Source organism: Pleurodeles waltl, chromosome 1_1 (assembly GCF_031143425.1).
Source record: "Pleurodeles waltl isolate 20211129_DDA chromosome 1_1, aPleWal1.hap1.20221129, whole genome shotgun sequence".
Taxonomy (NCBI): Eukaryota; Metazoa; Chordata; class Amphibia; order Caudata; family Salamandridae; genus Pleurodeles; species Pleurodeles waltl.
The window spans coordinates 956,281,731-956,294,308 of NC_090436.1; the positions used below are offsets into that span (position 1 = coordinate 956,281,731).

Here is a 12,578-nt window from a genome sequence, read left to right on the forward strand (position 1 = left end):
CAGTGCCCATGAGCACTGCCATCTAAAGGGAAAGTCGCGTATTGTCTTGTGACTTGAACAGCCTTCTTAAAAAAAAAAAAACTTGCAACATCCAAGCCCAACACTAGATGGCAGGAGTATGTAGAGCACATGAATCTACATCAACAAAAGCTACGGACAGTTGCTTGCAAGGTAAGCAACAATTTCCTTACCAGTTCTGTAGTAGCCACTAGTAATTAAACTACTGATCTCCGTGAGGGTTAGCCAAGTAGTACTACAACATGTTATTCAGGCAGGCATAAGTTCATACATTGTGACACAAACACTAGAAAACTAAAGCTTGAATAACAGTCCTGTTTAAAGAGCTGTCCTTTGTGATAAAAAAAATGTTTCAAACAACTAGCACTCAAATTGACCATCAGCGTGTTTTCCTGGAGGAACTGAGGAAGGCTTGCATTCATCTTTGACTGCATGTAGTGGATAATTTGTGGGTAGCTAAGGAGTGGATGTTGTCATTATCTTTGAATCAGTGGTGGCAAGAAGCCATTACATTTTTCATTAAGCTGGAGATCTTTAATTAGGGTAACAAGAGATTCACACAGCTAAAATTGTGAACACGTATCTTTTTTTTGGTTGTGGAGGGTGGGAAGGTGGCTATGTTGAAGATGCCAGAATATTAGAAGCATGACTTATTAGAACTACTGATGCAACGCAACTCTGGGCTGGATATCTTTACATTGATCTTCTGTGCTGAAATATTGCTTTAGGTGATTAATATGTTGTTATGTATTACTGCTTATTTTTTGCCATAATACATCAACCCCGATTATATTTTCTTGCCTGTGTTCTCTTTTTAGAATGTCATCAAGGGTATTCCTTAGGAGACACAGAGAAAGGCTCATAGATGAACTAGAAGCTTCCGTGGATTGTATTCTTGATAAGCTGCTACAGGGACAGTTGATCACCAGAGATGACCATGAAGATGTTGCATACGAGAGAGGACCTAGGAAGCAAGTGAGACGGTTGCTTGATGTCATAGACCTTCGAGGGGAGATGCTTGCTTCTGTCTTTTGTTCAATTTGTTTGCAAATCAAATCCAAAAAACCTGAAAAAAAGCAAACAATTGTACAAAGGAGCTCAACAGGTTAGTAGTAACATGAAACAAAAAACATTTATATATATTATTTAATGTTAATTTTGTTGTTTTCTGTCCCATTAGAGTTACCACAATCAACTATTCAGTGTATGTTCTGTGATTACTGTTGTCTTTCTATGTTCATGACCAATAACTGAACTCAGAAGCCTCCCAACCCTGGGCTCTTTTTGTCAAATAAGACTGAGTCCAATTAGTCTATTGTCTGACATCTCAATTGAATTAAAATGATCACAATATGTATAACGCAGCCTATGTAAGATGAAACATCAAGCAACATCAATGCCGATTTAAAGAATGACTAGGGGCGGCTCCTACGCTATGGCGGAAGAGCGTCACCACTGCCAGCAGCAGCAACTGCAAACCTTTCACTATAAAATAATAATAAACTAATTTTATTATTGTTTTATAGTGAAAGGGGCAGGGCCATAGGGGATGATGGGGAGTGCACAGCACAGTCATACAGGACCGACCAAACACACATGCGCTTTGGGATCTCTCCAACCCAGCAAAGCAGGCCCAGCATTTCTGGGTTGGAGACAGCAGGCAGAGACTTCCACCATGCCATGGAGTGCCTTGGTTGGATGCTCTGTCCAATCCTAGCATGAAATGGCAGCATGAAAGCAGCGGTAGGATTGGATGCAGGGCAGGCTGGGAGCAGATGGGAGCAATGAGGCGCGGAGCAAAAAGGTACGGTTTTTTTCATTATATATATTTTTTATCTTGTGTTCCACCCACCCCTCCGCTGTCACGAGCTGTGTTGCCCCGCCCCTTTTCCCTCCCGCAAGCCACCACTGAGAATGACCACAGAGCCCTACTATATACTGCATAACTCCAGAGGGGACTACATCTGGCATATCAGAAAGGACAGTTCCCATGAGAAGCAGGGTCAGTACTAATTTCTATAAGGCAGATCTTGGTCTAGAATGCCACTGTGGTAATAAAATTATGGGTTGGAATGCTACCCAGAGTGAACACCAGTAGTGTAAACTATCAACATAACAGGTGTCAGGGCACTCATGAATAAAAATCAGTCCTCCATATGTGTCAAGACTTGATACACCATCAATTATGAGTCGGACCGGGATGTTAGGAAAATGTTCTGTTTAATCTTGAGATGTAAAGTCCATTGGAAACAATATTTACAATCCACCAACAGCCAACACGTGTTTCATCCTAAGAGAAAATTTGTTCTCAAAGACTTCATCAGGGCTGCAAAAAATAAATGTTAACTAAATTAAATGGGACTCGTCCCACTCAGCATCTAATATCCTTAAACCCCTGACTTCTGTGAAAATTTCTTTAACATAGTATGTGACTTTGCGTGACACAAAAAGAATAATAGAATCTTAGATTATACAGAAGGTCATCATAATGCAAATTTCTAATCTGTGACATACAACATGCATGAGACACCATGTGAAATAAGGTTCGTCGGGGTTTTTTTTACATCCAATATTAAATAATTGAATGTAAAAATACAAGTAAACTCAGCAATACCAGGATAGTCATGGCACCCACGTGAAAAGTCCTCATATAAGATATAAATCATAGGACAGAGAGAGCATGTCCCAAGTAGCCAAATGAAAGAAAATACAAATAAGAATAGGAAAGACCATTAAAAGGAGCCATAAAGTTATCAGCTCCTCCTAATGCAAGAGTAGCTATAAGTGGTGAACAAATATTCACTCAGAAAACTAATGGCATACCTTAATGCATGGTTGCAGGGACTCTACACCAATATTTACTTGAGTCCCCATCTCAAGTGAAATCTATCTATATGTCTGAAATAAAAAAGAAATAGGAAACCCAAATAAGCCCTGCTTGGAGCTAAATATAAACATGGAATCCAATGTATTAATCCATGCCCAAACACTACATACCTTAAAAATAAACTGTCACCATTTTTATACCATCCTGCTCTGTATAGCACATATCCGGTTCACTGCAAAATAAGCAGTTACTACGTGAAAGTTAATCCACTCCTAACTGAAGTTTAAATTACATGTTGCTCAGAGAAGTTATTAGACATCCCATTGCTTACCTCCAGCTCCAAGGAGCGGAGGGATGCGTTCCCGTTCTTACCGTGGCGCTCCTATGCGTGGGAGTGTAAAGAAACTCCAGCAGTCGAGGAGACCTCAATTTAAAGCCGGCCTCCTCGCCGCTTCACGACTAAAATGAAAAGAAGACTGGCGTCCTCAACGTGGGCGCCATCTTGAGTATAGAGAATTGATTTATAACAAGTTTCAGTAACTGTTAAACTAGCCGTCATAACAAATGACGGAACACCCGTAATGATGTTCTCCCTTGGTGTATAAAATGCAAACTCCCCGAATTGTGGGAAACAGAAGAAACGTTAAGCTTGAAAGAAATAAGTACACGTCCCCAATGCGGGCCCTAACTTCTATATGAAAGCTAATGCAAGTATTACCACAAACAAACCCCACCATCACCCGAGAGTGGGTTGAGATGGAGGCAAAGTTCATCAGTGCGTCTAATAAAACTCAAAGGAATAACGGACAGAATAGCTAGTAACGGTAGAAACGAAGTCTATAAGGGACAGACAGATGGAAAATTTATACTCCAAAGGTAATTGCAGTGAGGACCTTTCACACACGTGTCACGACTATTCCACATACATCCTGATAGCTTATCTCTACCTACACACTCTGACATGATCTTTAAGTCAGAAAACATTAGTCATCATTGTTGGTCCATCCATGAGAATACGGTGGATCTGTATACCTGGATGAGCTAAATGTCATATTAATCCCCCAGGTAAAATTCCATTTTAAAATTTGTATTAAGACCCCATTTTGCCGCTCTAAGTTTAAGGATCCAATGGCACTCACGTCTTCTAAGGGCCAGCTCCCTATTACCTCCTCTGGGATCCCTGGTTACATGGTCAAAACCAAAAAATTAAAATCCCTTTGTGTGACCCTGTTTGGAACAATGGGGCATATTTATACTCTGTTTGCGCCGAATGTGCATCAAAAATTTTGACGCACAATCGGCGCAAACCCTGCCCCATATTTATACTTTGACGTCCGACCCCGCGGGCGTCTGAATTCTACCATGTGCGTCATTTTTTGGAAGGGGGACCCAGCCTTGCGTTAATTATGTGCAAGGTAGGCGTTCCCTTCCAAAAAATGACTTTAAGGCCAGTGCCCCATATTTATACTCTGACGTCATTTTGACGCACAGGAGGGGGTGGGCCTTAAAAAAATACGCACAGCCTGATGGGTGCCGTTTTTTAACGCCTGGGTCAGGGCAGGTGTTAAGGGACCTGTGGGCTCGGAAGGAGCCCAGAGGTGCCCTCCCCTGCCCCCAGGGACACCCCCTGCCACCCTTGCCCACCCCAGGAGGACACCCAAGGATGGAGGGACCCATCCCAGGGAAGTAAAGGTAAGTTCAGGTAAGTATATTTTTCCGATTTTTTTTGTGGCATAGGGGGGCCTGATTTGGGACCCCCTACATGCCACTATGCCCAATGACCATTCCCAGGGGATATAAGTCCCCTGGGCATGGCCATTGGGCAAGGGGGCATGACTCCTGTCTTTGCTAAGACAGGAGTCATGTCAATGTAGGTTGGGCGTAAAAAAAAAATGGCGCAAATCCGGTTTGAGGCCTGAATTTTGCCCATTTTCCCATACGCCGGCGCTGCCTGGTGTGAGTCAATTTTTTTGATGCACACCAGTCCGCAGCGGCGGCTAACGTCATTCCATAAATAAGGCGCCCGCATGGCACGTTGGAATGGCGTTAGCCGGCGGTAAAATTTTTGACGCATAACTGCGTTGGCGCACTTGTGCGTCAAAAAGTATAAATATGGGCCAATGTCTCATGTGACTGACTATGGGATATCGGTCATCATCCTGTCTTAGCGCCCTAAAGTGTTCACTCACTCTAGTCTTTAATGACCTAATGGTACTCCCTACGTAATAACGACCGCATTTACAATTGATCATGTAAATGACAAAACTGCTATCACAAGTAATGTTGTGTCTGATAACAAATTGGTCCCCAGTAGAACTCTTAAAAGTAGAAATGCCTGAATTAGCCAATCTGCACATACCACAATGTCCGCACTTATAAAAACCCTTATTGCGACTCGTAAGCCAGTTGTCCTGTTGATATCTAATACGATAGCTGGGGCATAGCATGTTTTTTAGGGTTCTGCCCCTGCGATATGAAAAGGCCGGAGTATCGGAGATCACTCTCTTAAGAATAGGATCAGCTACTAGTATATGCCAATTTCTATTCATGCATTTGCGCAGTAGTGCAGATGTTTTCGTATAACTCACTGTACAGCGGATATTGCTGTTACCTGATCTAGATTTTGGGTTGAGTGTATCAGTCCTCATTAGGCGCATAGCTCTGTCATGTGCCTTATCAACGATATGGGGAGGATAGCCCCTGGATTTAAATCTAATTCGCATATCATCTATGCAACGTACAAAATCCTCCTCCAGACTGCAGTTCCTCCTTGCTCATACCATTTCACCATATGGTACAGAGTTTATTTGATGTTTCGGGTGTGCACTCTGTGCATGTAGAATGGAATTACATGCTGTGCTCTTTCCATAGAGACGACTCTCAACTTTATTCTCATAAATGCAATGCTAGTCATGCTGTATTCAGAAGTGAATCGAATATTGAAAGCATTGGTGTTCAGATAGGCTATAAAATCCTTGAGTTTCTGTGTATCACCCGTCCAAATCATTAGACAGTCATCTATGTATCTGCCCCAAAAGATTATATCAGTATTCCATGTATTTCCCTCCTTGCTCCAAATGACACTTTGTTAAAAAAATTAAAAAAAAAGGTTAGCATAAGCGGGTGAGAATCTTGACCCCATAGCCACGCCCTGTTTCTGGCGATACCAATCCTTCTTAAATAAAAAAACATTGTTATTCAAAATCAGTTCCACCATTTTCAATAACATATCAGTGTGATCATACAAACTTGCTGCCCTTTTGTGAAGAAAATGGCGTAGGGCTAACAGTCCCAAATCGTGACTAATACTCGTATAGAGGGAGGTAACATCCAATGTCACTAAAGTAATTCCTGATTCCCAAGTAATGTCTGCCAGGATACTTAATATGTGCTTGGTATCCTTGATATAAGAAGGTAGATTCACCACAAATGGTTGCAAAAAGATGTCCACATATTCTGAATCCTCTCTGTGGGGCCACCTATACCTGATACAATGGGCCTACCCGGTGGAGAAATGAGATTCTTATGTATTTTCGTTATTGTGTAAATACAAGGATTCCTAGGCTTAAGAACACGAAGGTACATGTATTCATCCTCTCTTATTAGTGATAAGTTTAGGCATTCCTGCAAGAATTTGTTAATCCTGTTTGCTAGTGCAGGGATAGGGTCACTATCAATCTTTTCATAAAATGTAACATCATCAAGTTGTCTATGAATTTCTTGATCGTAATCTAAGGTATTTATGATCACGATATTGACGCCTTTATCAGCCTCCCTAATCGTGATGTCTGTTCGTGACTGTAGCTGCCTTAAATTAGTGCGTTCCTCATGGTTCAGATTGCGGCAACCAAAATACTGCTGAGTATTTTTCTTCGATTCTATAACATTCAAATCCTGCGAGACAAGTTTAAAGAATGTATCAATGCAGTTCCCACTCGAAAGTGTGGGAGTCCACCTTGATTTGGACCTTAAGCCACTATACTGTGTATCTGATGGAACATCCAGGTCTGCTAGAATCTGAGAAATAGTGGTAGGATCCTGTTCACAGTCTGTAATAGATAATAGGGTGGCTGTGTCATATATATCCTTAATGGACAGAGAGTGGTGATCCCTATTGATGTCAGAAAGGACAATCATTTCCCTTTTGTCAGTATGTTGAAAAAAATGTTTTTTGAGTTTTAAACGCCTAATAAATTTGAAAAAATCAATTGTTGTCATTTGGAAATCACCAAAATAACCTGGACAAAAGCCAAGACCTCTACCAAGTAGTGTAAAGTCATGTGTCGTAAGTTCCATACTGGAAAGGTTAATAATGTTAATTGAACCTTTATTTTTATTACTTATTTCTCCTTGTTCCATGATCTGGTCTTCATTCATTTTCTTCCCTCTGTGAGTTCCTCCTCTCCTGCCCCTCCTTGTTTTCCGGGGTCTATCTTGCGTCGGTTTGTTTCCCATTGCCCTTGTCTTATTCTTTGGATCTCCGCTAAAAAAGAGGGAGTGTTTTGTTTTATTGTGACATCCTGTCTGGATACGTTAGATATCCCACTCATTTCACTGTTACTGGTTGAAGCGCTATTTAAGGATGATAATGTGGCTTCATCTACTCTTGATGAGCCCATTTTAAGAGACAGTGGCACAACCATCCTCAAAAACAGAGGCCAGGCTATAATAGTTAGCACATCTTTCCCCATGTTTTTATCATCCAAAATGTTTACTCCATAATTTGAAATTATTTGTACAAAGATGTAGTACTAAATGCACCATCTGGATTTACTCATTCTCCATCATAACCAAAAGGGAGAGGTGTCATGAAAAATCCAGAACACAATTAGGGATACTAGACTAAGGATGTTGTGTGTTCCATCAAGATTTCAATTATTTTAAACTGGGTGACTGGTGTAATGGCATGATCAGCAAAGTTTGAGATGCTCAGATGGTGCCATAGAAATGCCATCCAGAAATGAAGTAATGCATTTTGGTACTTGGCACTAACGGGCAGATATACACAGATTTTTTCAGGTTGCAAACAGCCTGATTCGCAGAATTGGGCCGTTTTCAACCAGAAAAATGTCCTTTACTATGTACCAAACATATTTTGGATTTCGGTAACCTATAACCAAATCGCAAAATGGGTTAGTGATTTAGTATCAGGAAGGGTGTGTTAAGGGCTTCCCTTCCTAAAAGCGGCTTGCACTGGCATGTAAGAATGTTTTGTTAACAAAATGTGGTCACAAAATATTCTCAGTTTACCACCTGCTTCAAGTAGGTGGTAACCCATTCACAAATGTGAAGGGGTCTCCAATTGGCTCCTTCCCCTTTGTGAACGGTTGCAAAAACACTTTTTAAGAGCACGCTGTGGTCCCATGGACTCCTGTCTGCCCTGCCATTTTCCTTTAAGGAAAACAGGCTGTGTTTTAAAAAAAGTTGCTTTATTTAAAAAGCAAACACAGACATGGTGGTTTGCTGTCCCCAGAAGGCACTTCATCCCTGTGTTTTTAGTGATTCCAGTGGGTCACAAATTGCGACCTACCTCATGAATATTAATGAAGTAGGTCAATTGTGACCCACTGGGATTCGCAAATAGTGTAGCAAACACTGTTATACATAGTTATTTGCGATTCCCTAATAGCCCATTGCAAAAATTCACTATTAGGAAATCGCTAACGGAAATCTATGCACATCTGGCCCTTGGTACTTTTGCAAAAACTCACTCAATTGAAACGTTTTTGCTGAGGCCAGAGGTTTGCACCCTGTCCAAAGAGGGACCATCACTCTAGTCAGGGTAAGGGAGTCACACAGCTAAGATAACCCCGGCTCACCCCCTTGGTAGCCTTGCACAAGCAGTCAGGCTCATCTCAGAGGCAATGTGTAAAGTATTTGCACAGGCACACACACAGTAACACAGTGAAAACACCACAAAAGTACTCCACACCAGTTTAGAAAAGTAGCCAATATTTATCTCAGTAAAACAAGACCAAAACAACAAAAACCCAACATACACAAGTAAAGATATACATTTTCAAAAATTAAATCTTAGTATAGCACTTAGAAACACAATAGCTTCAATTGGTGCTATCACAATGTCCTGTTGGAGTCGTTTCCAACAGTCTGACGCCACTTTTGAGGGAGTGTGGCTGGTCACAGAGTCTCATGGGTCCCAGGTACAGTACCTTGGAAAACGAGGAAACAAAGATGTTGCACGGAGTCAGGGTGATGAGGCGTCACTGGAGCCAGTGCAGCGTAAGTTCGTTACTGCTACCAGGGAGGTGAGGCATCGGTTCCTTACTGTTAGGCAGGGGAGGTGATGTAGTGTCGGTGGTGAGGCGTTGATTCCTTACAACAACATGGGGTCGATGAATCCAGCAAGTCAAGGAACGAGGCATCGACTTTGCGGTGTGGCGATCACACCACAGTGCCACAGGTGCCGCGGTGGATTTGGATTCGGGTGTCATGGATGTCAGTGACACAGCATTCAGGACTCACACTGTGGCCGGACTTTGGGGGTGCGGTGGCGGTGTCGGGCCTGCGGCATCGGTCGTGGTCATTGCACTCAGCGGTGCTAATGACTCTGGTGCAGACAGCAGCATGGAGTTGGACATCAGTGCTGGTTACAAAGTTGATATGCTTGTTTCTTCTTGGTTACATCAGAACTCACTCCCCAGGGCCCAGGAACTGGATTTGGCACCACTTGGCAAGTCAGGACTCTCACCAAGTGAGCCCAGGTGGTGGCAGATGAAGACTTTGATGTTCCTGAGACTCTCAACAGGATCCAAGCTCAGACCAAGCCCTTGGAGAACCTTTGGACGCAGGATGTAGAAAGCAAGGTCCAGTCCTTTCACTCCCAGGACAGAAGCAGCAAGCAGCAGGCCAGCACTGCAAAGCAACAGGCAGAGTGGCAGTACCTCCTACAGCATCCAGCTCTCCTTCCTGGCAGAATGTCCTCAGTCGAGAAGGGTTTTAACTTTGTGGGGTCAGAGATCCATTACTTATACCCATTTCTGCCTTTGAACTAGGCATACTTCAAAGAAAAGTCTTTGTAGTGAACAAGCCCCTGTCGTTCCTGCCCTGGCCTCAGACACACTCAGGAAGTTGGAGACTGCTTCGTATAAGGACAGGTACAGCCCTATTCAGGTACAAGTGTCAGCTCCTCCCACGACTTAGGCTCAAGAAAAACCATCAGGATATGGAGGGCACGCCTCAGCTCTTTTGTGTGACTGTCTAAAGTAAATTCACAAAGAGTCCAACTGACCCAGGCATGTATTCTACAGACAGGTAGAGGCACAGAATGGTTAAACAAGAAAATGCCCACTTTCTTAAAGTGGCATTTTCAAACTTACTGTTCAAAAAACAACTTTATCAAAAGATGTATGTTTGAATTGTGAGACCCCCAAACTCCATATCTCCATCTTCTCCAAATGGGAAAATACACTTAAAAGATAGTTCAAGGCAATCCCCAAGTTACCCTATGGGAGAGATAACCCCAGCAATAGTGAAAAACAAATTTGGCAGTATTTCACTATCAAGACATTTAAAACACACATCTCCTACCTTTCAAATACACTGCACCCTGCTCATTAGGCTGCCTTGAGTCTGCCTTAAGGGTGACTAACATGTAGTAAAAGGGAAGGTTTGGGCCTGGTAAGTGGGTGAACTTGCCAGGTTGAAATGGCAGTTTAAAACTGCCCACACAGACATTACAGTGGCAGGTTTATAACATGTTTACATGGCTACTCATGTGGGTGGCATTAATCAGTGCTGCAGGCCCTCTATTACCATTTGATTTACAGGCCCGGGGCCTACATGGTGCAGTATTCTAGGAACTTACTAGTAAATCAGATATGCCACTCATGGATAAACCAATCACCAATACAATATAGACAGAGGCCACTTGCACTTTATCACTGATCTGCAGTAGTGAAGTGCCCAGAGTCCTAAAGCCATCAGAAATGAAGTTCAGCACAGGATCAAAAAAGGAGGTCAGAAACAAAACATTTGGAGATAACCTTGCAAAAAGGGCAATTTCCAACACTATTCATTTTGTTTTTTCTAGATATTTTGGGACATAACGTTTGGATGGTGTCCAACCATGGGTATAGCAGTGAGGAGCACTATTCGTTGATCTCCACTTCCATGCTGTCCACTATTGAAATCAAAACAGTTGTATGATACTGTGAGCATGGCATCGTTGGTGTGCTTCCCCCTAACTTTTTTGGCTTCAGACCTCCTGTTTTGCTGACCTTGTTTTTGCTGGCTTAAGGACTCCGTGCATTTTACCTCTGCTAAACAGTGCTAAAGTGCAGGTGCTCTGTGCTTAATACATGGTAAAATTGACTTATTCACAAGTAGCATATTTAACTTACTTGTAAGTCCCTAGTAAACTGCACTACCTGTGCCCAGGGCCTGTAAATTAAATGCTGCTAGTGGGTCTGCGGCACTAGTTGAGCATCCCTCTTTAGTAGCCCTTCAAACATGACTCAGGTCTGCAACTGCAGAGCCTGTATGTGCAGACCTAAAATGCCATGTCATCCTGGCAAGTTAACCCTCTTGCCAGGCCCAAACCTTCTTTTTTAATACATATAAGTCACCCTTAAGTTAGGCTACACACAGCCCATAGGCAGGGTGCAGTGTATTTAAAATGCAGTGCATGTACGTTTAAGTTTTACTTGTCCTAGTAGTAAAAAAACTCTTAAATGTGTTCTCACTACTGCAAGGCATGCCTCTCCCTTAAGATAACTTTGGGAAATACATTATTACATAGTGTAAGTGTTATCTACAAATGGGAAAAGATTGGATCCTCACGATTGGTGTCTCCGGAATCACAATTTAAAATCACAACAGATGGTGAAGTTGAGTTTTAAGTTGTAGTTCTGAGAATGCCTCTTTTAGAAAGTTGGTGTTTTCTTACTTTAACCATCTGGTGCCCTCTGTCTGTCTGCAATACACGTCTGGGGTGGAGTGACAACTGGACTTGTGCATTCCCTCCAGACAGTCACAGACAGAGGGAGCTTAGATGTGACTTATGGGCCATTAACATTCTGATGGGCCATCCTGGGCCGAATGGAAGGGATAAGCTGACACATCTGAATGAACTGTGCCTGTCTCCACAACGGGCTGCATACCACTCTGTAGTGAGTCTAGAGCCATGGCAGGAAGAGCAGGGACTCTGTGCGCTTCAAAGGCCTCTCTTTCAAATCTCCCCATTTCGAAGGCACCACTGGATATAAGAACTGGACTTCTGATCGTACCAACTCAGTACACTTCTGGACCTGTTGTTACTCTGCCAGGAAGATGGACTACAGTGCTGTTGAAAGGACTGTCACTCTGCTGGACTCCTGCTCTGCTGACCTGCTGACCTCCTTGCCTGGTAGTGAAAAGATATGGACCTGAATCTCTCTAACCCAGAACAAAAGTGACTCAAAGGGTTTGCTGGCTTGCCTCCTGTTTACCAGAAGTCTCAGGGTCATCAAATACTTCTCTTCACCCTTCAACAGCACCTGGACTTTGTTTACGGCAAAGTGGTGCCAAATATAGTCTTGGGGCCATGGAAGTGGGCATAAATTGCTGCAACTGCCAGAAGCTGCACATCAATGCCTTTGCACTGATCAGAACTGACGCATCTCGATTGATGCCAACACATCGCCGCTGTTGCAAGGATTGAGGACAATGCATCCCTGTTGACGCGGCACATTGCTGCTGCTCCGAGGATTGGGGGCACTGCATTGGTGACTGCATT

The 12,578-nt window shown here is 42.8% G+C and overlaps 1 protein-coding gene across 1 annotated transcript in view; it reads left to right on the plus strand.

The window, feature by feature from the left end:
- The window catches only part of LOC138290008 (NACHT, LRR and PYD domains-containing protein 12-like), a 436,570-nt gene that overhangs the window by 177,314 nt on the left and 246,678 nt on the right, over window positions 1–12,578 (plus strand). Inside the window, exon 2 of the mRNA XM_069230213.1 lies at window positions 837–1,123. Coding sequence (XP_069086314.1) covers window positions 837–1,123 — 287 coding nt within the window. The remainder of the gene's footprint in view (window positions 1–836; window positions 1,124–12,578) is intronic.